Source organism: Capra hircus, chromosome 19 (genome assembly GCF_001704415.2).
Source record: "Capra hircus breed San Clemente chromosome 19, ASM170441v1, whole genome shotgun sequence".
Lineage (NCBI taxonomy): Eukaryota > Metazoa > Chordata > Mammalia > Artiodactyla > Bovidae > Capra > Capra hircus.
In genome coordinates, this window is record NC_030826.1 from 20,721,784 (window position 1) to 20,740,188 (window position 18,405).

At 40.4% G+C, this 18,405-nt stretch overlaps 1 protein-coding gene across 3 annotated transcripts in view; it reads right to left on the minus strand.

Annotated features, from left to right (window-relative positions):
• The window catches only part of SSH2 (slingshot protein phosphatase 2), a 243,713-nt gene that overhangs the window by 20,329 nt on the left and 204,979 nt on the right, over positions 1-18,405 (minus strand). For all 3 annotated transcript variants that reach the window (XM_018064358.1, XM_018064356.1, XM_018064357.1), the window contains 5 exons: positions 17,712-17,906; positions 13,981-14,074; positions 13,718-13,846; positions 6,883-6,929; positions 2,665-2,811 (listed from right to left, as the gene is read on the minus strand). In XM_018064358.1, the coding sequence (XP_017919847.1) occupies positions 2,665-2,811; positions 6,883-6,929; positions 13,718-13,846; positions 13,981-14,074; positions 17,712-17,906 (612 nt within the window). The remainder of the gene's footprint in view (positions 1-2,664; positions 2,812-6,882; positions 6,930-13,717; positions 13,847-13,980; positions 14,075-17,711; positions 17,907-18,405) is intronic.

Genomic DNA, 18,405 nt, shown 5'->3' on the forward strand with positions numbered 1-18,405 from the left:
ATGAATAACAAGCTGTTTCTTCTTTTTTAATGGGGTAGAAGAGAAAACAAATTTCCCATAGAGTGACACAAACAAACAAACAAAACTCAGTCTTATGCCAGAGCTAATTACCTCAGATCTGAACATGACTTGGTTATGCTAATTCTACTAATAACACAGTGTCTGGCCTGGAGTAAGCCTTCAAATGTTTGCTAAATGTATGAACAAACTTATGGGTCTGCTGATTTTATCTGTCAGCTGTAAGTAGGATCAACATTTTGAAATCTGCAAAAAAGGACAGTTACTCCTATCACTAGTATACATGGGCTGGGATCCTTCCCAAGGGGTTATCCCAATAAATTTAAAAATGCACGTCAGCCCAACAGGGGAAATCTATTCATTCACTCACTCACTGTATTACAGTAGACACGCTTCCTTCCAGAAGCTTATAATGCTTTTGCTGGAGACAGAGACACATGAAAGAGTTAAGCACCAATGAAAGGAGGCATGAGGTTAAGTGCCAAGATGAGAGAGCCAGCCAGATAAGCTATGAGAATGTAGAGCGTGGTCTGGAATAATTTAAACAGCCTCATAAGAAAGGTAAAATTTTAGCGTCCCAACGGCTGGTGCGTTGTGTGTCTCTGTGTACTCAGATGATCCCAAATGACTAGGAAATATTTGTTTTGCTTATGGCACCACAGAGGTTTCATTTAGACTACAGTTGGGAAGCCACGTCACAGTGACTCAGATGGAAGTTCAGACATGTGTTCTGTATTTTCCCATCAAGCTCTGACAACTTTAATACGTTGAATTTCAGGTCTCTGCCTGCAGGCAAGGAAGGTACTCAAACTTGGCCAATCTTAAAAATACAATTATGAAATCCATTCCTATGAAAACATTTTTACATTTTGAGCTGGGCTTTTTCAGTGAATGGCTTCTAACTCAGGTAATGAAGGATATGGAGTTGGTTCTCACCTACCCCAATTTCATCTTTCAGGTTCAGCGCTTGTCCCACCCCCTTACTTCAAGTGCTAGACTGTCCAGATTAAGCCTAGCACCACATTAGGACTCCTAAACTCACCCAAGTGTAGGCAGAGTCTGGAATTCAGGGCCCTGATTAGGGCTGAGATGTCCAAATGAGATGTCCAGGGTACCACTTATGGAGGCGCTTGCTCTCAGAGGCTGACCTACACTTAAAGGACATGAGAGTGTGTGCCTCTCGGTAAATGTAACGTGGGCACTTCATATATTTCCTTTCAACCTCAGCCCTGCTGGAATCAGCCTTTCTCTTCACTGGGACTGGGGCCTCGCCTTAATCTCAAGCCTCTTTGGCTGTAACCCTGACTATTGCCTCATCTTTTCCAGTCCCCTTTCCTTAAGGAACTAGACTGCTCCTATAGTTGATGGACTGAAATGAGGCACGATCTTAGGTTCAAGTCTTGTCTCCACCAGTTACTACTTAATCTCTCTTTGAACCTCATCTCTGTATTCTGTCCTCCTCTGTACAGAAGGAAGACAGTATACACCTCTCTGGGTTTTGGCAAACAGAGGAGAGAATATGTGTAAAGTATATGGCACATAGGAAGCATTCTATGAGTGGTATTATCATTGGGAATAATTTCGTAAGAAGCTTCAACAGTACAAAAGTTTTTCGGGTACCTCTAGGAGATTGAGAGAATGGGCTCAAAGCTGGAGTATGGGAATGGGAATTCAGGGTAACTGTGAGGAAGCATTTTCTGACCATGAAGGTCCTTAAGTGAGGTGTGATATCATTCCTGAAGGAGGACTTTAACAACAGAAGTGCTTCTCATCTGCCAGGGAGCATTTGAGTGTTGCCACACCTGCAGGGGGAGCGTGGGCAACACATTCACGGAGGGTTTCTTTTGAAGGAATACATAGGACTGGCAAGGAAATCCCCACTTAAAAAAAAGTGTTGACATATTCATATTAATTAATACTAAACCCTAAATTAATACTATGGAATCGTTTCAGTAAAACGAAGACAACGAAGGACTTAATACTCATTGGAAAAGGCCTTGATGCTGGGAAAGACTGAAGGCAGGAGAAAGGGGCAGCAGAGGATGAGATGGTTAGATAGCATTACTGACTCAACGGACATACATTTGAGTAAACTCCGAGAGACAGTGGAGGACAGAGGACCTGGTGTATTGAAGTTCATGGGGTTGTAAAGAGTTGGACACAACTTAGCAACTGGACGACAATAAGAAAAGTAAAGAGCAGGGGGAGAGATTTCGAAAGCTTGCTGTATCTTTCTCCTTGATTTTAGAGGAGGATCTACGGTTCCATCTGTCTGAAGTGATTTCTATTCTATAACTTTCAAATGTCCTCACTGGCAACTTCAGAATTTCTTCCTTCTCTCATTTCTATTTCTTTCTTCTTTCATTTCTATTTCTTTTGCTGCAGCTTGAGTTTATTTTCTCTCATTTTCTTCTCAATGGAAATAGCCAACATGAAATCATCTTCCAGGGGCTTCATCTACTTGAAGCATAAGTTTTAAGTCACTAGTCATCTTTTTTTCCTAGGATTAAGAAATCCCAGTCTCCTTTTTTTCCTTACTTCCCTTCCCTGAGTATCATCAGGAAGTTATCTACAGCTTTCAGGCCCCAGCCACGTGTGGTGCAAAAGGAAGAGGAGTCCGAATGTGCACATGGGACCGTGACTCACTTTGCTTTAGAGATGAATTTGTAAGTGTCATTCCAGTAAGCCAGGAGGTCCGTTGCCTCTTCATCATACACCCGAATGTTGTGATACTCAAAGACTCCCGGGAAGAAGTTGTCTATCTCTCGAGTGACATTCAAGATATAGCGAACCCTGTGAGGAAACCAAGAGAGAATATGAGCTCTATTGCTCAGGCGAAATCCAATTCCCAGCACTGTTTTTCTTATTTAAAACTGGTTTACTCCTGAGGCTGAAATTAAGTACCAAACTATGGAAGAAAGCTAAAAAACAAAACCAAAACAAAACAACCCTAAGAGGCTATACTTAATATACAATCTGTAACAGGGTCCTGGGTGTAGCTGGGTCTCAGGGATTTAACTAAGAGAGAAGCTGTCTACTAAGTTCAACATCTAAATTCCATTTTCAGTTTGTGTGTAGTTATACAATCTCATCTTTCAGAGTCTTTTGAAAATATGCCTTGCAATTTACTCCAAAGAATCAACTTGAAGCCGGTCATCTGACAAATTCTCTTCAGTCACAAAAATTATACCAGCAACAAAATTTATTCTGTGGAAGTCATGTGTATTAAATCAGATTATTAACATGTATCTTAAGAAAAAAAAATAAAAGGAAACATTTCCTATCTTTCTAAATGCCAGATTGTCGGCTTTTTGCTCTATTACTCCCTTTAAACTACATGAAAGGAAAATGAGGCCAGGGCTGGGAGGGTCAGAGGAAAGTTGGACTTCAAACTCTCTCGGCTCTCAAGGCTGCATTCCTGGCTGCTATGACAGCAGATGTGTCTGAGAGTTCTTCCAGGTTTGCAGAAAATGGTTTCTGTATCAAAAATTTCCTCTGCTGTCTCTCCCACTGTGCAATCTCAATAAATGCTCGGGTTTAATTTGCCAAAAGATTATCTTTTTGCAGTGCTGTGTAGCCTTAAGACATCACTGTCGCCTACTTCAACAATACAACACAGTCACTCGTTTCTCTCTGTAGAAGTGATTTCCTTCTCAGAACCACACACGGACTTCTAGAAACCCAGTCTCTGAAGCCAGAGGAAGGACTACAGAAAGGGAGAGCCATGGTGAAGCAAACCCGTGGTGAAGGTCAGGCAACCGAAATTTTTCTGGGACGTGATTTCCATCTGTTTCAACTGAGCATCAAAGTCCATCACTAGAAAGGATTTTTTTTTCCTTTTTAATTTAAAAAGCAAGCTGGGCTTCCCTGGTGGTCCAGTGGTTAAGACTCCACACTTGCATTGTAGAGGGCACGGGTTCTATTCCCTGCTGGGGGAACTAAGATCCTGCAAGCCACGTGGTGAAGCGCGCCCTCCCCAATTAATTAAAAAATAACAAAAGGCAAGCAACATGCACCTGTGGAAAACATTCTAGAAGTTCTCCAAAAGGTAACTATCTGATCCAGTAATTCCTCTCCTAGTTATAAACTGAGGAGGAATGAAAACATGTCCATCCAAAGCCAAAAAGTGGGAACAACCCAAATGTCCATCAAATGATGAGTGGACAAATAAAATGTGGAGTGTGTGTATGTATCTCCATACAATGGAATAAAAAAGGAAGAAAGCAGTAATATATGCTACAACACTGTAAACCTTGAAAATACAATGTTAAGTGAAATAAACCATTCTTAAAAGGCCACATATTGTATAATTCCATATAAAGGAAATGTCCAGAATAGGCCAATCTATAGCGATAGAAAGTAGATTAGTAGTTTCTAGGAGCTGGGGAGGAGGGCGGGAAATGGGGGTAACTGCTAAAGGGGTTTTCCTTTCAGGTTGGAAAAAAATTTTAAATGGATTGTTACACAGTTCTGTGAATATACTAAAACCCACTGAAGGGTGAACTATAAAGTATGTGAATTACATCTCAAAATTGTCAGAAAAAAAGACAAGCACACTTCTTATTTCATTTAAAATAAAAATGAACAACTCTCCCTTCCCCAGTCCCATACTTCAGTAAGGGATTATAGCAGGACAGGGTTTCCCAATCTTTTCATTATGGAAATCCAGGCAGCCATTACCCATTGCAAATGACACTCCTTGAATCTTACTTGCCATTTCTGTAAAGGAGCAGCAGTTTAGGGGGAGTTCTAAAGTCAGTCGATTGGGAGAAAATGGCCTTATTGTCAAAATTACACTTGAAAATCCCTTAAATCATCCACAGGGGCAATATACATGTTTTATATACAGATCCCTGAACTGTAATTCTTCATCCATTTAAGATGAAGCACCAGTGAATTTGGAGAAGGCAATGGCAACCCACTCCAGTACTCTTGCCTGGAAAATCCCATGGACGGAGGAGCCTGGTAAGCTGCAGTCCATGGGGTTGCTAAGAGTCGGGTACGACTTGAGCGACTTCACTTTCACTTTTCACTTTCATGCATTGGAGAAGGAAATGGCAACCCACTCCAGTGTTCTTGCCTGGAGAATCCCAGGGACGGAGGAGCCTAGCGGGCTGCCGTCTATGGGGTCGCACAGAGTCGGACACGACTGAAGCGACTTAGCAGCAGCAACCAGCGAATTTACAAAACAAGATCTAAGTAGATGCCTGAGCATCTAACCATACTTGTCTTTCTTCTGTGTTTTATAATTTATCCTCGTAAGTAGTAAATGAGATAAACAGGTCTCATCTCTAGCTGGGGATATCAGTCAGTACATACATACATGAATGCTGCTAATGCATTTGGCAGGCAGTGCTCTATCAAGTCAGATTTCCTACTGAACACTCCATCAGCTGCTAGTTTCCTGCAGATCACAGTCTGTCAATTTTTCTATCATTCCTTCACATTTACTGGGCACCCTTTTGGTATAAAGCTCTAAGTTTGTTATGTTTCACACAAAACTAAGATATAGTCTCTGCTTTCAAGAACTACTGATTCAATCCTCATCAACTTAAAATTTCCAAGTTCTCTTTATTTTCATACCTTAAAATTAAGTAACCAGATTTCCATTCCCCCTCCCCCAAAACTCTTTGTATAATCACTTGTCTTTCTTCTGAGGGAGAAGTAGAAGTATGCATTTAATCACATTCAAGATAGCCAGAAGGCTGACTTGTAACTGAGAAAACAGGCAGCCAGCAATCAGCCAAGGAGTCATCACTATCTCTGAGTTTCAGTAGGTCTTATCTCAGTCCAAATGAAGAGTTAGCATGGCCAATGTCCAGACATGATTTTCTCTTCTCTTAATGTAATGATCTGACCTAAAGCTGAGTCTGATGGAAGATTTAGGCATTAGCTAAGAAGTGAAAAGGAAGAAGGGTGGCTTTTTGCTTGTTGAAGGTTCACTGTGGTCTCAGCTGCTACAATCAAAGATAACCATACTGCTTAGGAACACATTTCTTAATACAAGTCAGTCTTCTTGTTCAATTTTACATTGTTCATTTTATATTTATAACCCACCTAGTCTTCATGCACCTCACTATAAAAGGAGAGGGACTGAGACTTATTTTTCTTTGGATTCCTAGCATCTAGCTGTGCTTGGTCTACAGAAATTACTCAATAAATGTTGATTAGAGAGCTGTAAACCCAACACATGTGGTTCTGTGTACTCCTGCATAAAAACAGGAACCACAGTTCAGAGAGACAGTAAAAAGATCAATGGTTGCCTGGGGTGGGGGTGGGGAATAAACGGACAGAGCACAGAGTATTTTCACGCAGTGAAGATACTCTGTATGATGCCACTGTAATGGACACATGGTCATCATACATTTGTCCAAAGCCACAGAAGAGACAACACTAAGAGTGAACTTGTACATAAACTGTGGGCTTTCGATGACTATGAGGTGGCAACACAGGTTCATGGGATATAAAAAATGTACCTCTCTGGTGGGGATGTTGAAAATGGGGGGAGGCTACACATGTGTGGGGGCAGGAATATTCGGGATATCTCTGTACATTCCCCCCAACTTTGCTGCAAACCTTATACTACTCTGAATAAAAAAACCCAATAACAGCATGAAAGGCTTACACATTGGTCTTTGAAAGACTTTCCACTGCAACAGTTGCTCTTTCTTGGGAGGAGGGGGATGAAACAGTGGGATAATAGCTGTTGTAATTTTTATTAGGTTACGCCCAGTAAAGAACCAACTGGAAGCAACAACTCTCAAGCTTAAACTTTCTCACTGACACCTCTCAGTCGGGAAAATGCAAAGATAAAACAGTGATATCTGCCACCCGGGGGTGTCAGCAATTGCTCTGTGTGCTTACCCTCGGTTCTGTAAATCCTCTAAGTTGGAGGCATTCCATTCAGAGCCCTGCAGAACCAGAAAGACAAGGTTAGGGAGAGAGAATTAGCAAATGGACCAAATACAATACTTGAAAAGGAGTTCTATGAGGGGAGAAGCACAGTTTCTAAAAAGAAGGCCAATAACGGCTACCATGTTTCCTCTCTAGGTTGCCAGGGACTTTAAATGCTATCATATTCAGTTCTTACAAATGATGAGAGTAAGAAAGTTACCTTCATTTTTTAGAGGAACGAAAACTAACCCATATAGAATTCAAACAATGTCTGCTCACGATCACATTTGCTCTAACAAGGCAGTTTTAACACTGTCACACCAATACCAAAACCAATAATGAAAATATTAAGTTCAAATTTTCTTTGCATTTCTTTTTTTTCTTATTATATCACACTAAGGAAATATCAATAACCTCAGATATGCAGATGACACCACCCTTATGGCAGAAAGTGAAGAGGAATTAAAAAGCCTCTTGATGAAAGTGAAAGAGGAGAGTGAAAAAGTTGGCTTAAAGCTCAACATTCAGAAAACGAAGATCATGGCATCTGGTCCCATCACTTCATGGGAAATAGATGGGGAAACAGTGGAAACAGTGTCAGACTTTATTTTGGGGGGCTCCAAAATCACTGCAGATGGTGATTGCAGCCATGAAATTAAAAGACGCTTACTCCTTGGAAGGAAAGTTATGACCAACCTAGAGAGTTTATTCAAAAGCAGAGACATTACTTTGCCAACAAAGGTCCATCTAGTCAAGGCTATGGTTTTTCCTGTGGTCATGTCTGGATGTGAGAGTTGGACTGTGAAGAAAGCTGAGCACTGAAGAATTGATGCTTTGGAACTGTGGTGTTGGAGAAGGCTCTTGAGAGTCCCTTGGACTGCAAGGAGATCCAACCAGTCCATTCTAAAGGAGATCAGCCCTGGGATTTCTTTGGAAGGAATGATGCTAAAGCTGAAACTCCAGTACTTTGGCCACCTCATGCAAAGAGTTGACTCATTGGAAAAGACCCTGATGCTGGGAGAGATTGGGGGCAGGAGGAGAAGGGGACGACAGAGGATGAGATGGCTGGATGGCATCACTGACTTGATGGACGTGAATCTGAGTGAACTCCGGGAGTTGGTGATGGACAGGGAGGCCTGGCGTGCTGCAATTCATGGGGTCGCAAAGAGTCGGACACGACTGAGCGACTGAACTGAACTGAAGGAGTATAATCAGAGTATGTATTATGCTTAAGCTATCTGAATTAATTTTTTTTCTGTGAGGTTATCAGTTTGATATACATGTGGGTTCATTTGCTCCTGCTTATATTCAATTTTAGCGTGTGCTTTTTCTTCCATGTTTTCAATTTTTTCTTTGAATATGCAAGACTTTTAAAAGGTTGAGAGTCAAAAGTTTATTAAAAAGTAAACTTGGAAGTCTCACTCCCACTCCTATCTCTTCAATCCCCATGGGAAACCATTTTTATTAGTTTGTGGCTTATTCTACGTACGTTGTATTTTGAAAACATGTAAGCAAATACGTATTATTGCTTCTGACTTACACACAAGTACTGTACTACATCTACTTTTTTTGTTCTTTGCTTTCTTCACTTTACAACGTATCCTCAAACCCACTCTGCATCACAGTGCCACTTTCCCCATAGCCTTGCCAATAAAATGTGCAGTTAAGCTTTTGAATATTCTCCAAACTGATAGGTATGAAATGTTATCTCAGTGTAATTTTCATTTGCATTTCTAGTAAGTGTAAAAGTGAGCAACTATTCAATGTTTTAGGTCCATTTTCTACCTTTGAGCTATCTGTTCATGTCTTTTGAAAAGGCAAAGTTTTTTAAAATAAGAATTTATCTATTCCAGAAAAATGCATTAAGTGGAATTTCGCATTAGAAGACTCAAGTTCAGGTCCTGACTCCCCCTCTGACTGGGGGGCCTTGGGCAAACTGCTTAACCTGTCTTCACTTTCCTATCTGTAAAATAAAACACTCCCCCCACTCTAGCCTTAGGAATCTAATGGATGGATACCTTCCCCTCAAACTGTAAAGTTTCTCCCATTGCTTTTTTCCATGTGAGAACACAAAGAGCAATCCTGACTACGCTGCCACACTGATCTCAGACTACAGCCTCCAGAACTGTAATGTTTCTCCCATTTACACAGACTTCCCTGTGGCTCAAATGGTAAAGAGTCTGCCTATGATGCAGGAGACCAGGGTTCGATCGCTGGGTCAGGAAGTGCCCCTGGAGAAGGGAAAGGCAATCCACTCTAGCATTCCTGCCTGGAGATAGAAGCCTGGTGGGCTACAGTCCATGGGGTCCAAAAAGTTGGACACGACTGAGTATATATGCCAGCACCCCCACCTTGCTCTCCCCCACCACCTTTCTCTCATTTTAAAATGGAAAACCCTCTCTCCATCCTAAATCCTCTAAACATTGTCCCTCTCTTCTTCCCTTCATGGCCAAGACTCCCCAGAAATATAATGCTCACTGTCTATAATTCCTCATTTCCCATGTATTTCAACCCATAACACCATGGCTTCTTGCCCTCATCACTCTCGCTAATGACCTCTTCTCATTGTCTAAACCAGGTCACTTTGGTAATCTTACTCCACTGGCTTTCTGTGAGTATTTCTCTTGATATGGTCATTACCCACTCCTTATTTAGATCAGACTGCACAAATATCTAGCTTCATGCCTAGCACAATAAAGAGGATCATCAAATGACTGTTGAATAAATGGTCAAATGAGATAAGTCAGTGAAGCACTCTGAAAACTGTCAAGTGTCACTCTAGCACTACCTTCACATTACAAGTGATCTGCAACCTGGCCACTGAGCTAGCAGACCTCAGGGATGCTGTAGGAAAAGGCCAGTAAGTGATGGACTGATCTCTTCTAGAGATCAGGGCTCACTTGACTTGCTTTTAAAATAAACATGTATAAAAGGTTCTTAAGACTCTGTGCTCAACACTGGAAAATACTCCCACACCAAAGAAACAGGCAAGAAGAATAAAAACAGGGCTTTCAAGGAGACAGAAGCCAAGCAATAAGGGTTGAGTGGCTAAACTGGAGCCAGGGAAATGTGACCACCTCACTTCTTAATTTAGAAATCTAAATCCCCTACAGAATTCTGTCCAGCTAGATGGAAATAACCCTGACGTGATGGGAAGAGTCCACGGTTTACATCCACCAGTCCAGAGAAACTTCAATCTGACAATCTGAAATGACACATACCCAAAAACAAAAGAAATTAAATTCATCAGCTACTGACTTAGTGAGGCTCACAGCAAGTGACCTGGGCTCTGCCTAGGGCTGCTTCAGCTTGGAAGAACTGGAATCAACATGGTGTCATTACTTTTCTGTCCTTAATACCAATGCCATGCATATTAGCCTCCTGGGGTCCTCCAAAAACTCAATCTTTTTTATTTTTCTCCATGTTTCTCAGGCTTACAACAACATACTTCCATGGGGGTTTTCACTGAGTTCTATGTAATTATGCTAAGCGTATTTTAATTGTACAGAAGTATAAAATGAAATCTTAAAACTGCAATACATCTTAAAATAAGTTCACTTCCATCTTTCACTTTGGTTCACCCACACTGTACTCTGGCCCAAAGACTGAAGTGACTGATTTTTTTTTGTTTTTTTTTTTCCAAATGTTATCCTTAGCAAATGGCCTTGTTGGGGACCAAGTATTCCAAGCAAAATATAAGAGGACAGCACATTTATGGCAAAGGAGGAGGACTATACTGGGGGTTCTGCTAAGACCATACAGCTCAACACAGAATCTCTAAGGACTGGTATGCCTGTCCAAATCTTTATCATACCACAGCTACAGCATCAATGCTGTGAGTCACTTTACTGTGGTACAAGCTCTACAATTTCTTCTTCTAAAAAGTTGATGATACACATCTCCAGTTGAAGGGCAAAAATCCTGAACAAGAGACTTACCTTAATGTTTCTTTGAAATGGAAACTTATTTTTAAAGGATTTGTAATGTCAAATCTTGAAAAAGATAACCATCAGTGGTAAACGTCTGACTACTTTTTTATTCACGAAGAAAACTACTGGTTGCCTGTCCAATAGTTCCGTGTTTCCCTTGTTTAACTAAGAAAGCTGCCGGCCTTTCTGCAAAGGATCTCTGTTCACATCTAGCATTTTCTCAGCCAAATCGGACAGCCTCCAGGAGAGCTGTTGATACTGAGATTTGGATGGGTAAAGGCTTCCAACTCAGAGGAGTAGTACACTCTTAAGGGTGGGGAAAAACTTTTTCTGGAAATACCCTGGCTTCCAACCAATCAACCCTGTCTTCTCGAAGCAAGTTTTTCTTTAAATTATGCTCTATACTTTTCTTCTCAATATCAGCTGGACACGTTTCCGAATAAACATCTCTGTGTAGTGCACTACAGAGCTGAGCATTCTTCCTAAGGCAGGGGAGAATTCCTGCTGCCTCCCTTCACACAATCTGCTTGCACTCCAGGCATGGCAGCTATGAACAAGACAAAATGACTTTGCAGAAAATTAACACCACCACTTGCAGTTTGGATAAGACCTCTTTTTCCAAGTCAACTGCAGGGAAAGCCAGCGGAGCACAGACTCACTGGAGAAGAGATACGGGTTTGGACACAGGATGTGGCGATGCAAACAAAGGGAGGAAGCCATGAAGGAAGAGGTACAATAAGATGTTTAGACAACCTATTTGTGCACTTATTTTGCTGCATAAGTTAAATTTCAGAATTCTCCAGTTCGAAAATTGCCCCCTACAAAAGAAAAATATTCACAAGGCAAAGAGCATGTCCATTTCAAGAAAACAGAATTATATCTGAAGCTGAATACATTTTCCCTTTTTCAAAAATATGCACATAGATACATATTTAAAAAAGTAAAAAAGAGCTAGAAGGCAGTATTATATAAGGAAGGACAAGGGTGTTTATCTCTCTTGGTGTTGATTAAATGTCGTTGTCTTCTAAAGTTGTCTAAATTTTTTGCAATGAAACCAAATTATTTTTGTAGTAAGAGAAAAACCCAAGACAGAACACTATGCCAATAATCATGAAATAATAGGATGAATCTATTGATACAAATGCTCAAAGGCCTTCCTAGCTGATTAGAGACTAATCTGGGGGAGAACTGGATTGTTCTTTCTGTTTAAAGTACTATTAATGTGTATTTATATGTCCTAAAACAGTAACATTTGAGGAAGAGGTAAGGAGAAGGTAGTTCTTGAGAGGGTGGCATCTGAAACACAGGGAGGTATGTCTGAAATTAAATAGCTAGATAGTGACTGAATTTGACATTTATCATGTCTGCATCCTTTTAGGTATTAAGATTCAAGCTCAGTGGAAAAGCAACTCCAACTTTATAGCTTTGGTCACTTTCTAACGAGTTATTTTTGGCTACAGGCACTTGCCTGTCATAAAAATTAGTCATGTTACATGGAGACAGTTGGGGGCAGGGTCCATTTGAATGAATGACTCATACATTTTCTATGGACAACACAAAAAAATTCTTTCCAAGGATACAAGAACTGGGGATACTTAAACCCTCATAGAATTACACACAAAAGTCAGCAAAGCCAGGTGCTACACAAATGGAAAGGTCAATGACAGTTTTGCCGTATGATCTATATCCAGAAATGGCAACACACATTGGTCAAGTTAAAGTAATGGAAAAGAAGTTCCCCTCCCAGCTCACAGGTTTTCATGAGTAATTTCATAGCTATACACCCCATGAATCACTCGACAAGCACACACACTCCAAAGTGTCAACAAGTTAATTCAGGGCACAAGCCTTCAATGGCATGAAGTCTAAATGCTGGGTGACATACACTCATATTCAGGGTGACACGATCCAGTTTAGTCAGTTCCTGTGCACTTATTCCTCTTTCCTGTTTCCCAGCTTCTAATCATTTCACAGCTCACAAATGTCCTTATCGGAGAAAGGAAGTGAAATTCAAACCAATCGATTTAGTTCCTTGCTAGCATTTTTAGTCAAAGTATGTGAGAACCAGAAATAAAAGTGAGGTTTTGGTGTTCTCCACTGACTTTAATTATCCGTGTGTATCCTTGTTCCCACTACCATGTACAAATGAAAACAAGAACTCTTTAACATTTGGGAGATAAACCGGTCTTGGGGTTTTAGAATCTTTCCTAATCCATCTGTCAGAGAGCTCTCCTTGGGCTAATTACAAGTCACTGAATGTCCAGCACCATCAAGAACAATTTTAAGTCACTGAAGATTTGATAATCAAAAAGTAACTGAGGGACTGAAAATGTAGCTGCAGGGTTTCAAATATTTTAAAAGTCCAATAGTCTCTGTTAGAGGTGGTTTTCTGCTCTGTTCAGATGCATCAGACCTTAGACCCATTTGGCAGACGTGAAAGAGTGACGTCCAAGGATCACTCTATTTGTATACACTGGACTGGTCTGCTTTGTGACTGACTACTACTTCCAACGGAATGAGATCTTTAACCACCCATGGGGAGAAAAGCCTTGATGTGTAGCATCTGCCAACTTCCTTGGTGTAAATTTCCCACCATAGTCAATTGTTGTCATTGAGTAACTGGGAAGAAATGAGCAGAAGCATACCATTATATAACCTTTCCACCACACAACAGACGTAAATAACCTTTAGAGCACAGATAACAGTAAAATGTAGTCAAATAATTAGGGGGTGATGAGGTTTGGGTATTTATTTCCTTTGTTTTTAACATAAGTTACATTTTATTTAAGTATAATAAAATTTGATGATTGCCCCCCATGAGTTGGTAGAGACGAGGTTCGGCACAGCCCTTTAAATTTAAAGGCCCTAAGACTTACCAAGAACACGTGCTCAAATATCTGTGTAGGGCTATCCATCTGACCAAGGATCACTATCATTTCATTATCTATAAATTCCTTGAATTCTCGCAAGTTGCACACCATTTGCATTTCCAGTTCAGTTCGTATCTGAAACAGAGATGACATAATTGTACTAATCTCTGAATTGTCCCTCTGGACTTTCAATTGCTCACCATTTCCAGCCCCACCTCCATTATTAATCTACCTCTAGCCTTGAACAATGAGGACTCAAGGTCTCTTACCTCTTTCGATGTGATATTCTCCAAATCCTTTTGCATCATAATCTCCCTTAATCTGGTTTTAATTAGCCTCTCTGTCCGCTCACGTTCAGTTGGTCTGAGAAGAGAGAAATGGTGATTTTTCTTAGGTAGGAAACTGACCAAGATAATGAATGTGTCATTTGATTACATTTCCAAATTATCAGGCTTTTCCTTTTGTTAATCTTAAATTTATATTCTGGAGGCAGGGAAAAAAGAAATTGGTATTTTAAAATGTTTCTTTTCAGAATGTATAGAATGTAACAGGGAGAAATTATTACTTGAAGAGACTGTACATGTCTAAAAGCCCATAAATACATTCATGTATAAAGATCCAAGAAGGAGTAAAGACAAATAGGCTACACTGAGTGTAGTACTTTAATGGAGGACCATTTCCATCAAGTAACCCTCAACACCGCTTGTTGAGCTAGAAAACCAAGCTGGGTATGGCCTACTATGGAACTGCGTCTTTTGTAGCTTAAAAATGCCACCAAGTGCTGATCATTTGTTGCTATGACTGGGAAAGAGAGAAGAGTGGTTTCTGCCTTCTTCAATGAAGCAAATTCTCTTCCAAAATGAATTTCAAGGATTAACTACCTAGAGTACCCTATCCAAAATATTTTCCTTTTTCACAAAAGCTCTTGCAGTATTTCTGTGAAATTATTATCCTCATTTCACAGATAAAGGAAACAAACAACTGAGAGGTTAAATGATATGCCAACCATCACTTATGATGGCAAGAGAACCAGAACTCTTTGCCCAGCTTAACACTCTACCTGCAGGATAATGCTGCTTCTATCAGTCTTCCAACTCTCTTAAAAATAAAAACTTCCCTTGGAACTTAATTATGAAATCAAACTAGGAGGCTGATTCTCCAATTACTAGAAAGATACTGGTTCAACATAACGGGATGTTTCTCTCTAAAAGCATTATTCCTTAAGATGCAGCATTTGAGTGGGGCTCACAGGGAGCTCTTTCTGCCTCCGCCTTCCCTCCTACCTACTCAAGAAGGTATCCGTTCTGTACTTCCTTATTTGGAGATGGAAATGGACTAAGCCTTCAGGCATCCTGCCTGCCTTTGCTGCCTACAGCCTTATCACTGGCTGCAAAAATAGCTTCAGTATAATCTCTAAAGATGGATGCTCTGAGCCTACAACCTTGGGGTTCCCTACCACTTGGACTCATAAGTTTCTCATGAACCCTGCAGAGTACAGCCAACACCTACGCCATTCCCCTGTCAATCAGCTCAAGCACCCCAGTCTTGACCAGGAATAAAATGCTTAACCACGCTCCCCACCACTTTTCCTAGACACAGCTAACGGTAGAAAATTACACATTTCAGTCGTCTATTAAAAATAAACATTGGTCTAAAAAAACCAAATTTTAGCACCTGAGTGCAATGGGTTCGATACCCTAGTTTAGCAGCCTTTCTCCCAATCCTTCACACTTATTGGAGCAGAGTGTTTGGGAGCAAATACACCTGGGTGGTTTTTTCTCCTTTAAAATTTTTTTTTGCTTGTTTTGTGTTCTTAAATTTTGGGTTTAGTTATTTTTGCTGAGTGTGGGCTTTTCCAGTTGTGGCAAGCAAGGGCTACTCTCTAGTTGTGGTGCGAGGGCGTCTCACTGCAGTGGCTTCTCTGGTTGCAGAGCACAGGCTCAGGAGTTGTGGCGTGGGTTTAGCTGCTGCAAGGTATGTGGGATTAAATCTGTGTCCCCTGCATTGGCAGGCAGATTCGTAACCACTAGACCACCAGGGGAAGTCCACACCTGGGTTTTAACCCCAGCCCTGCTACTTACTATTTATATGACCTTGAACAAATTTCTTTCTTTCACTGAGCCTGGTTTCCTTTTCTATAAAAGAACAGTAATACTCTCTGTCTCATGAGGTTTTTATGAGAATTAAATGAGATACTATGGATGAAGTGCCTAGTATAACATTTGACCTACACCGGAGGCACCATATACCTATGTTCCCTTCTCAACTTTCCTTGGATTTCCTAATATAAACTTTATTCACAGTGGTGCACTTAAGTCCATTTTGGCATACATTCTCTGTATCCTCAGCATTCTTTTTAAGGCTCTTCTAGTCAACTTTCTCCCTCAATTTCACTAAAAAAAAATTTGGAAAATACATACATACAGAAAGAAGACAAGAATCACTGAAAATCCTTCTGGCATTATTAGTACTCTGACCTACCACTCTCAGTCTCTTTTACTATAGACAGACACTTGTTTACTAAATATATCTTAAGACTGTGGTTATATTGTACACATGAAGAATTAACATTTAATGGGTCTTTACCATGTGCCAGGGACTATATTTTACAATTTATTTATTTTTGCTCAGGGATAGAGATTATAGGCAATTTCATTTTCTTTATTTTTTGGGGCTATAATTTTCAAATTCTCTCTAATAAAATCAGGAAAAATGAAAAGAAAAGTTTTCTCTAAGTGTCTGTTTACGAAAACAGATGAGACGTCTGTTCCTCTGACACCCATCAACCAGTCATAAAGAGTAATTCAATAACACTGCTCATGTGGACTTTGCTGGCAATCAGTGGTTAAGATTCTGAGCTTCCACCCCAGGGAACTAAGATCCTGCAAGCTGTGTGCCATGTCCAAAACAACAACAACAAAACAAAATAAAAAAACCAAAACCAAAACAACAATAAAACACTGCCCCCAATTCTGAAGGCCATACTATGCTTATCTTTTTAGTCACTGTGGAATCTTGAAGGGACTAGAGCTACTTAGTACTAACTGACCCTCATACCAATCATATCCTACACAGAAAAGTTTCCACTTTCTTAATGACTATTCCCTGCACACGATTCTTGGAAATTTCACTTTTTTCCAGTAAAAAAGCATTTCTTATCTAAATTAAGCCTTTAAAAAACCATGAACTGTTTAGGTGTCACTTCAGGAATCGGAAGGCGAAGGGATGTAAGATCCTTTTAGTAAGTTGCTACTCTTCTTTCTCAGATGTAGAAAATACCTTGGAGGTATTGAAAGATCAATTCAGAACAAAATAAACATCCTGATTAATTTTGAAAGCAGGAACTAGGTATGAAAAAATTTCCAAAACAGTCACATAAGTTTCAACACACAGACCTAACTAAGAGGAAATAAACATCAGCTTCAACTTTAGGTCTTTATCCAATTCACAGCACAGCAGCGAGATTTAATAAAAAATCTACAGACCTGATAAGTCAAATGCAGGGCTGAGTAAGACATTGAATTATAAAATGTATTTAAAAAAATCTTAGCAGAAATCAGTAAAAAATTCAGCATAACAATGTCAGTATTCTTTTAAATTGACTGGAAACGTTTTCTGAAGTGTTTAGAAACATCTGCGCTAAAGCTTCTCAATGTCATTAACTTGCTTAGCAAATGCTTCTTTTACAGATAATGCAAAGACAAGAGCTCAGCCGAACTCCTTTAAACTCAAATTTCCAATTAGTGGAATTGGAATTAATGGGACTTCATGGTACTGCAGCCCTTAACTGTGGAGACTCTGCTGTGCCCAGGTGAGACTCTTCCGGTGTACAACAGAAAGAACAGGGTTCTTTGTGTGGCAGATTTGTAGTGTCAACAATGACTAGTATCACTCTTAAGGTTCATTCCCTAAGAGGAGAGATGAGGGAGGAACATGTTGCTTCCAAACCCCTGAGAACCTAACAGAGGCAATGTCTGGGATCCCCAGCAAGATGACTCACATGTCTGTGAAGAGAGCGGGAGAGTCAGGTCGGTGGGACTGCACATCCTGCATAGCATTCCACTCGTTGACTGAGGACTGGTCTGAGTTGATATGGCTCTCATAGTAACTCACCCAGGTGAGAAACAGGCTGCCGGGGTAGTAGTTATGCATTCTGGCCACTTCACAAGCCTTGTGTAAACTCTGCAGTGCAGACCTGAAAGATAGGTTGGGAAGTGAGACTGGAGACCTATGGGGATACCTAAAGGCCAGTAATCCATGTATACCCCCAACTGTTCCAATTTTAAAATCTTACAGAATTGGGCCTCTGGAGAATCTACTGCTTGGAAATCAAGATTCTCTGATTCTGATTCTAATAATGCTGTATTATCTATTCATAGCAATCAATTAGACATTTCTTGCTGAAAAATATGATGCATGAGCTCACCATGAGCTCACAGTATATATAGTTAGATATTTGTTGCTGTTGCTTAGTTGGTAAGTCATGTCCAACTCTTTTGTGACCCCCCATCGACTGTAGCCCACCAGGCTACTCTGTTCATGGGATTTTCCAGGCAAGAATATTGGAGTGGGTTCCCATTTCCTTCGCCAGGGGATCTTTCCAACCCAGGGACTGAACCCACATCTCCTGTGTCTCCTGCACTGGCAGGTGGATTCTTTACTGCTGAGCTACCAGGGAGGCCCAGTTAGATACA